At 35.3% G+C, this 9244-nt stretch overlaps 2 protein-coding genes across 3 annotated transcripts in view; one reads left to right on the top strand and one right to left on the bottom strand.

Moving 5' to 3' along the window:
- Nucleotides 1–2551: 2551 nt before the first annotated feature.
- On the top strand, nucleotides 2552–7019 carry si:dkey-246e1.3 (uncharacterized). Its single transcript, XM_056448080.1, has 3 exons — nucleotides 2552–2674; nucleotides 2849–2945; nucleotides 6632–7019. Exons 1-3 carry the CDS (start codon nucleotides 2590–2592, stop codon nucleotides 6942–6944), a joined length of 495 nt encoding a protein of 164 aa, XP_056304055.1. The 5' UTR covers nucleotides 2552–2589; the 3' UTR covers nucleotides 6945–7019.
- A 287-nt stretch (nucleotides 7020–7306) lies between these two features.
- xpnpep1 (X-prolyl aminopeptidase (aminopeptidase P) 1, soluble) overlaps nucleotides 7307–9244 on the bottom strand; it is a 25509-nt gene continuing 23571 nt past the window's right edge. For both annotated transcript variants that reach the window (XM_056448079.1, XM_056448078.1), the window contains exon 20: nucleotides 7307–7599. In XM_056448079.1, coding sequence (XP_056304054.1) covers nucleotides 7480–7599 — 120 coding nt within the window. In that variant the 3' untranslated portion in view covers nucleotides 7307–7479. The remainder of the gene's footprint in view (nucleotides 7600–9244) is intronic.

Raw genomic sequence — 9244 nt, 5'->3', positions numbered from 1 at the left:
CGTATTTGTTCATAAATTATAAGTTAGCTAAGTAAATTCAGTCTCACCTGAGTCTTATGGCTCTTTGGGCTCTGAGGTGGGAAACTCGTCGTTGAGTCAAAATACACAAACATAAGGGCAGTTTACTCGTTTTCCAAATATTTAGGTTCGTGTTACTTGACCAGTTATTTATTTAGCGTAAGAAATGTCACTAATTAAGTAGGCTAATAATCATTCTACAAACAAAATAGAACAATGTCTAAGCAAAATTTCAAATTTACCAATGTTTTTTATATTGAAAAAATTATAACGTTTTACTTATTTATATATACCTGAATATAAATTGTAGGTGTCTAAATCTATAACTACTAATAATTATGTTTTTTAATAATATTAGGTTTGCTCATCAAGATGGTTTAGCGGCCTGATTTGATTGCCAACAGTGACATCTAGCGGTTGGTTTGAGTACCGAACGAAACAATTTATTTTGTATTTTTATTAAAGCATATACCTGACAAGCATGCAGGATTATATAATAACATATGTAACAGTCATACAAAACTTAGTAATGCAGAACATAAATTAAATAAAAAATACAACATTATATATATGTATATATATATGGGGGGTTCCATCATATTTAAATTAGAGTGACAGATCTTTTTTTTTTTTTCATTATTAGAGAGGTTTTTATAGAATTGAATTGAATTATAGCCTTGTTTCTTGTAATTGAGGTCAAAGAATTATAAAATATTTTTAAACCTTTACAGAAAAAATTAAAGGAGGGAGTAATAAACATAACTTTTGCTTTGTAATTTTATCAACTTCAAAGTGTATCATAGCCAGTTTTACAATTCAAAAAAAGAATCATGTATTCGTCAAAGTCAATTATTTTGTAAAATGAATCAAAAATCAACCCTGAAACCTGTTTCCAAAGATCATCAGAAAATGTACAAGTACAAAATAGATGTAAAAGACTTCAGGCTCAGTGTTTCAAAAAGAACATTGTGGGGAAATGTCTTTTTTTAAACGTAATACGTAATAATAAATATATTGCAGAGATAGGACCTGTGTAATATTTTAAAATGAATTTATTTTACCTTATTTGGGAGTAAAAACTTTTTGTTGACCAAACATCATCTATAAAAGGTAAAGGAGATATTGTTTGCATTTCAAAATGGCATTCGGGAAACAACTACTATCTTGAATTAGACATTTTCTGATATGGAAGTTATTACAGTTTTTATCTAAGATGCTGATACCACCAAGTACAGTTTTTGGAAATTGCTTTAAAATTGAGTTTTAAGTAAGATGAATTTTCATTAAGTAAAGCAGTTTATTAGAGATGCTTTTCACATTATAATCATTATGCAAAAAATAAATAAATAAATAAATAATTTCCTGATGAGTATAAATCTCATCACTGCTGTTTAGTAAATCTGAGACAAAAATAATTCCCTTGTCAAACCAATCTTTTTTAAATATACTTTTGTTTTAACGCAGCAGATGTTGATTAATCCATAGAATGCACGTATGTGGAGAAAAGTTATGTTTAAAGGCAATTTTCCATGCTTCTATTGATTGCTTATGAAGTTTGATAATTACATTTGTAATCAGGAAAGCAAAAAGTTTAATCCACACATAACACTATGCTAATGGTAGATTAATAATTAAATCAGTTTAGTAGTAAAAGTTCTTAAATTATTATATTGTGTGCAAATAGGGAGGATGAAAATATGTTTTCTGCAATATAGTTTCCATGATAAGTCCAAAAACCCTTTTAGGCTGACAGTATGCTACATTATGCGCGAGTTATAGTCAGAGAACATTAAATATAAGTTACATTATTATAACCAGGGAACATAAGAACATTAGATTGGTTCATAATTATCAGTCTCTTAGTATGAAGACACTGATAATTATGACCCATTTGAGCTGTGATTTAGGTATCCCCAGTGTCTTAAAAATGCTAATGTGTTTCCAACTTCATGTTTGTGCAGCCTTCAACTGAAAGCCCTTCAAAAATCTGTTCATCTTATAAATAGAAAGACCACAGGGTTGTCTAATAATGGAAATAATAACTATTTCAGAAAAGATCTTTGAAGGCTGTTCAAAAGTAATATCTAACATAATTGTAAACAATGTGGGATAAATGTGAGCATCATGGGATTATTTCCCAGCATTCTCACGTGGAGAGCCAGAGATAATTGCGTAATATTGTTTTTAAAGTCCCTGATGAAATGAAGCATGAACACTAATGAACGCAGACTTTGTGTTGATCCGTTCAGACTGCAACAGGCTTCGCAAAAGGAGATGCAACAAGTTTATTTTGCACAAACACTAACACCAAGTTTCCAAATAAATCTTGTTTTCTGGATTCTTCGGCACAATTTTTTTTTCACTGTTTTGGTTGTGGATGTGGCCTGGATCTTTAAAGACCCCAAACTGTCAGCTGAATGAAGTTAGGGGGCCACCGGGGTGGTGAGGTAGCACGTTTACCATGGAAACAAGTCCATTTGAGTCACATGGGCTCATACTAATGAGTATTCTGTCTGTCTCTTACCAGACTGAGCAGTTTGTTGCTCACTTTTGGCCTATGTTATTGACAACATGAGTCTAACGGGGATCACTCCGTCTCCTAACGGGACGGCATCATTCAAGACAGACGACACAGAAACACAAGCCACTCTCTATGGTGAGAAAAAGTGTCATTTTGACTTATCATTTACTTACAAAACATTAAGGTGCTTGTGCTATCTGTTTCAAAATGAATGTAGAATGTGGCTTAAATGAGATTAAATAATAGCCTGTGCTCTTATGCACAATTTGATCCAAAAATCAAAACAGGATTGTCACTTTGTTTACACAGAAGTGAAGATGTTTAACATCACCCTGTCTGCTGTAGCTCTGTTCATCCTGGCTGTGGCAGGAATCATCAGCTGTATCTCGTACCTGAGACACAGGAGGTGAGCATAAAAAAAGTATTATAATGCATTATAATCAGTGGTGTAGTCCTTGCTATACGCACGTATACTCAGTATGCTTACTTTTTTCCACGAGCTGTTTGGATATTACCACTTCTGAGGATCAATAATTGCGTATACCCTCGGTATACTCACTTATTTTTCTGATTAAACTTCCCTAATTTTAGTGTATTATTTTAAATTCTTACTTAAAAATGTATACGTGTGTAAATGTAAATGTGTGTAAAAAATTTCTGTTTACCCCAAAATTATCTGTTCATGATCTAAAATGAAAATCCTAAAATTGCCCCTGTACAACAATATTTCACATTCGTCTTAATCGTGCCTACCGCTACAGGGAACGACACTACAGTATATATATATATATATATATATATATATATATATATATATATATATATATATATATATATATATATAAATAAAACACTAAAAAGGATGAGGCAAAGACTACTCATAAATCACATAATATGTGATTTAAAAGGGTTACTACTAGTATATAATAGTGACAACAGAAGACAGACTCCTAATAGTTTGGTTTAAAACAAGCATGCACGAATGTGACAATCAAAAATAATGGCTCATTGATGTTAAAAGGAACCCAATAAATGTAAAGTAATAAGCCAGTAAAGAAAGTAAGTAAAAGGCTGTCTTTCCATGTATGCACAGGCCCTATTGAGTTAAACTTAAATAAAAGTTAACTAAATTGTTGTAACTATCTTGATTGACTCTTTTTTTTTTTCAATATTAAAATAATTATATTAGCTACATACTGTATACATACAGCCAATTGCCAAGGCTAGCTCATATATATAATAAATAGATAATGAATTCTTTGCCTACTTTCATTTAAAATTTGGGTTGGGTGTAATAGTATACCATCTTTTTTTAGGACAACACCACTGATTATAATGTATGAATGATGTCAATGAATCTCAGAAAAACATATTTTCCAAGATGTGAACTTCTGTTTTAATTAAAAGTGTTTATATGTTTTGAAACTCTAAATAAACTTTTAAAATGTGTTTTTGTTCTGTACAAATATTGCATTTTCCCAAGAAACTGCGCATTCATTTTGCAATATTATTATGTTCCTTCTAGAAAGTTTGTTTCGATCTCAAAAGCACTGCATTCCTCTAAGAAACTGGAGGTTTGCTTGCAAACCTTTTATATTTTCTCCAAAAAGAATTGCATTCCACCAAAAATATTCAACAATTTTGCATTTCAACTTGATTCCAACTCGATTGCATTCCAATTTTTGCTTTTGCTTATTTCTTTCTAGCAAGAGGTTTGTTTCCACTAAGAAAGCAACAAAACAATGTATTCCCCAAAGAAAGTTCGTGTTCCCAGAGGAAAGTTTGCAGTCTTTCCGAAAAGTAATGATTCCTGAACAAAGTTTGCTAGCATTGCCAGCTAGTATTTTATTGTTTTCTTCAATTAAATTAGTTTCCCCTAAAGAAAAATCGCTCTATTCTCTAACATATTGTGTTCCTCAAGATAATCAAAAATTGCTTATTGTTTGTATTTACTTTACCCAAAGAAACTGTGCTCCATTAACAAAAAAACTGCTTTCTCTCAAGAAATAAGGCTTTCTCTCCTTAAACGTATTATGTTCAGCATGTTTAGCTTTATTCCCATTAATAAAACATTTAAATTCCCCCACAAATTGTATTCTCTCACAAATGTACCGGCAGCTAGCTCTCTGCAACTCTCACAAGGTCACCCACTGAAGCAGGATTGAGCCTGGTCAGTATCTGGATGTGGGACCACATGGGAAAGCTAGGTTGTTGCCGGAAGTGATGTTAGTGAGGCCAGCAGGGGGCGCTCAAACTGCGGTCTGTGTATGTCCTAACGCCCCAGTATAGTGAAGGGGAGTCTATACTGCTCAGTGAGTGCTGTCTTTCAGATGAGCCTTTAAAAACTGAAGTCCTGGTCATTAAAAATCCCGGGATGTCCTTCGAAAAAGAGTAAGGGTTTTATCCCCGGCATCCTGGCCAAATTTGACCACTGGCGTCTGTCCATCATGGCCTCCTAACCATCCCCATATCTGTCTCCTCTCCACCAATGTGTGGTCTGGTGCAATATGGAGGTGGATGCTGCACACTGGTGGTGGATGAGGAAATTTCTCCAAAAATGTGTAGAATGCTTTGAGTGTCCAGAAAAGTGCTTTATAAATGTAAGGAAGTATTATCAGAGATGGGAAATAATGAAGTACAAATACTTCGTTACTGTACTTTTTCTAGTATCAGTACTTTACTCCTCTATTTTTTTTAGACAACTTTCTACTTCTTACATTTTTAAATCGGTCTCGTTACTTAATTTAATGTGTTTTGAGGCTTCTACATTATTTCTTGTCGTTGCGCAATTTGAATGTCTTTTTGATCCAGTCAATTTATTTGTCATTGCGCACCTGCGTGCGGCAGTTCACGGATTTTTCCAATCTCTGATCATGCGCCGTAAGTGGGCTTGTTTATTCAGCTTACTATGGAAACGGCCACAATGGTAAACGTGCATAAGAGACAGAGTGAGTCAGCGATAAACGTGACCGATGTCATGTTTATACCCGGTATTAAGATGCGTTTTGGTTGATCGGATCACAGGTAAAACAAGAGACACATTACTGTTCAAATCTGGCATTTAAATGGGGTTAAAGTCTTTTGTCCACTTCTGACTATGCTGTACTGTTCATCTGATCTTTCAATCTAATACCACAAAAAAAAAAAAAAAAAAAAAAAAGTTAATTATGTGGTTTTTTTATCGACGTTTGTTCAGTTACTACTAAAGCAATTAAATACTTTAGGAATGCCTTTTGCGCCGAGATTTATTTCCTTCTAGTGCAGAATTCATACTGTTTTATAGTTTTAACATGTATATACACTGTTGTCTTTATTAATTTATTAGAACATAAATAGATATTTTAGAACATCAAAGTATTTATACTGGGTGATTTATGAATAAAAAAGCAATATCTGGAATTTATCACGTAAACAACAAAAAGATGTTGCAAAAACATATAACAGCATTAAATCACTTTATGACAGATCACCAGGAAACCACACAAAGTATTGAAAACCATGGGTATGTAAACCTAAATGTTATTTTAATAGTTTCAGCTAAATTTGTGTGTCGTGAACTATATGTAAAATATCTTACTCGGGACAATACTAAATAAAAAAATAGCATGCATTTTGAATTATCTCTCTTATTTTATTCAAATTAGTTCCTATTTTACTAATTCTTCAAGGGGTGTGTAAACCTTTGAGCACAACTGTACATGATGTACAGTGTAGTTACCACCGTGAAACTAAAACATTCATTCATTCATTTTCTTTTCGGCTTAGTCCCTTTATTAATCTGGGGTCACCACAGCGGAACGAATCGCCAACTTATCTATATGTTTTACGCAGCGGATGCCCTTCCAGCTGCAACCCATCACTGGGAATGAAACTAAAACAGGTAGTAATAATTAATACTTTTTACCTAAGTACATATTTCAGGCTGTACTTTTTTTACTCGAGTACAAAAGTGTAGTCAGTACTTCAACGATTACCAGAGACATTTTAAACATGAGTATCTGTACTTCTACTTGAGTAAAGGATGTGTGTACTTTTGCCATCTCTGATTATTATTATTAATAAATTGCATAAAATAACTTGTGTCTATCACAGGAAGTATATGAGGGCCCGTGTCTATGAGAGCGCTGTGTCCTGTGAGCTTCCCGAGGAGCCAGTGGACGTTACTTCTGCAGTGAAAACCGACCGTTTCCACAACCCACTCGCCCTTTTCAGGAGATCGGAGGGCCCGAAAGACAACTCACGGATCCACTACATATACACCAACCCTCTGCCTGTGGGACACGAGGAAGACAGAACCCCTCCTCATACGGTTTCTACACACACTCCTCTCACACTGCAGGACTACGCCAGTGACCCCAACAGCGGCATCATCCTGGCTCCACCCATTTTTTACATGCAGCTCTAGAAAGTCCAGCAAAGTTTGTATTCAGGGAACAATGTTGTCCCAAACTCCTATTATACTCTTTCTAACGTGGAAAACAAAAAAGACGTTTAGCAGAATGTTCACGCTGCCCTTTTTTTGTGAATGGTGACCAAAAAAGCACCATAAACACAATTAATTTGTCATTCACTGTATTAATCCTCACACATACAGTAGTTGGATTATAGAAGCTTGTTATTGGTTCAGCTTACTTGATGCTCTAAGTTCAGACATTCTTCATAATTTGTTCACAGCTTGAGGAGAGTCAAGGTCTTAAACACTGAGATTTATGAAGTTATAGTAAAGTAAATGAGTCTCTGGCATGAGAAAAAGTGAAAGCCTGTACGTCTTTTCTCACACAGCTTTTATTTAGCGCATAAAACAGCTGAGAGCATGCTTTACAAAAGAAGCAGAAAGTGAAATATGCACCAGAAAAGTAGACTGAGAGAGAACGAAGGGGAGGGGGGAAATCACTGGTGATTCTCATGATGATGTCAAAAATAATCTGTAAATAATGTTTTTAGACAATTGGCTGAGTTTCCCGGATCAGCCAATCAAGAGCCTCCTTCCGGCCTTGCCGCTCTAGCTCCGCCCCAATGGTCTCCCGGCATTTCCTGTGGTAGTCATTCACCCAATCACGCTGCAGGACGACAAGTTTGCGTTATTACAGCAACCCTCGTGTTAATGGAAGCCATTTTATACATGTTTAAAGTAATTATGTCATAAATTATCTTAGTCAAAAGCTCAAACTATGTTAGGATTTTTACAGATATGCTAGGATATTCTTATTGTGTCCATGACAGAATTTTTTTTCATCAGCTTAGTATGTTTGTAGACATTTATTTTAAGTTTATTTACACTGCTCACACATTTATTTTGCACTTATTAGTTTCTCCACAATGTGGTAAAACAGAGCCAGACTATAATTACACAGTGGAAAAATAAAAGGAAGCAATGGAACTACAAAGTACAACAATTGTTGTATTCACAAAAGCTATATATATGTTCACTTTTATACCTCAAGATTTAGGCATGCCGAATTATTATTAGATTTTTTAAATAAACACTTGTAACTAAACAATAATTGTGAGTTGTTGTTTTTACAACGGAAAAGTATTCATGGCGCTTTACTTTTCCACATGTTTTTATGTTACAGCCTTATTCCAAAATGGATTAAATTCATTAATTTCCTCAAAATTCTACACACAACACTCCATAATGACAATGTGAATTTTTTTTAATTGTTGGAAATTTATTAAAAATAAAAACCTGAAAAATCACATGTACAGAAGTATTCACAGCCTTTGCTCAATACTTTGTTGATGCATTTTTGGCAGCAATAACAGCCTCAAGTCTTTTAGAATATGATGCCACAAGTTTGGCACACTGGTCTTTGGGAATTTTTTCTAACCCTAACCCTAACCTCTTTGCAGTACGTCTCAAGCTTTATCATGTTGGATGGGAAGCAATGGTATACAGTCATTTTCAGATCTCTGGAGATGTTCAATATGATTTATGTCTGGGCTCTGGCTGGGCCACTCAAGGACATTCACTGAGTTGTTATGAAGCCACTCCATTGATATTTTGGCAGTGTGCTTTGGGTCATTGTCCTGCTGGAAGATGAACCGTCGTCCCAGTCTGAGGTCCAGAGCACTCTGAAGCAGGTTTTCATTCAGGATGTCTCTGTACATTGCTGCATTCATCTTTCCCTCTATCCTGACTAGTCTTCAAGTTCCTGCTGCTAAAAAGCATCCTCACAGCATGATGCTGCCACCCCCATGCTTCACTGTAGGGATGGTATTAGCCTGGTGATGAGCAGTGCCTGGTTTTCTCCAAACGTAACACCTGGCATTCATTCCAAAGAGTTCAATTTGTCTCATCAGACCAGAGAGTTTTGTTTCTTATGGGCTGAGAGTCCTTCAGATGCCTTTTGGCAAATTCCAGGGGGGGAGTGGCCTGATTGGTGGATTGCTGCACAGATGGTTGTCCTTCTGTAAGGTTCTCCTTTCCACAGAAGAACGCTGCAGCTCAGACAGAGTGACCATCAGGTTATTGATCACCTCCCTGACTAAGGCCCTTTCTCCCCGATCATTCAGCTTAGATGGCCGGCCAGCTCTAGGAAGAGTTTAGGTTGTTCCAAACATCTTCCACTTACGGATGATGGAGGCCACTGTGCTCATTAGAACTTTCAGAGCAGCAGAAATTTTTCTATAACCTTCCCCAGCCTTGTGCCTCAAGACAATCCAGTCTTGGAAGTCTACAGACAATTCCTTTGTCTTCATGCT

This window comes from Danio aesculapii, chromosome 22 (genome assembly GCF_903798145.1).
Source record: "Danio aesculapii chromosome 22, fDanAes4.1, whole genome shotgun sequence".
In the NCBI taxonomy this organism is placed as follows: Eukaryota; Metazoa; Chordata; class Actinopteri; order Cypriniformes; family Danionidae; genus Danio; species Danio aesculapii.
This window is presented reverse-complemented; position numbering and strand designations above follow the sequence as displayed.

Excerpts from the sequence above, each read along its gene's own strand:
- si:dkey-246e1.3 (XM_056448080.1), top strand. The coding sequence starts at position 2,590 with ATGAGTCTAACGGGGATCACTCCGTCTCCTAACGGGACGGCATCATTC. Across the intron at positions 2,675-2,848 it reads AACACAAGCCACTCTCTATG|AAGTGAAGATGTTTAACATC; the intron begins GTGAGAAAAAGT and ends TTGTTTACACAG. Across the intron at positions 2,946-6,631 it reads TCGTACCTGAGACACAGGAG|GAAGTATATGAGGGCCCGTG; the intron begins GTGAGCATAAAA and ends TGTCTATCACAG.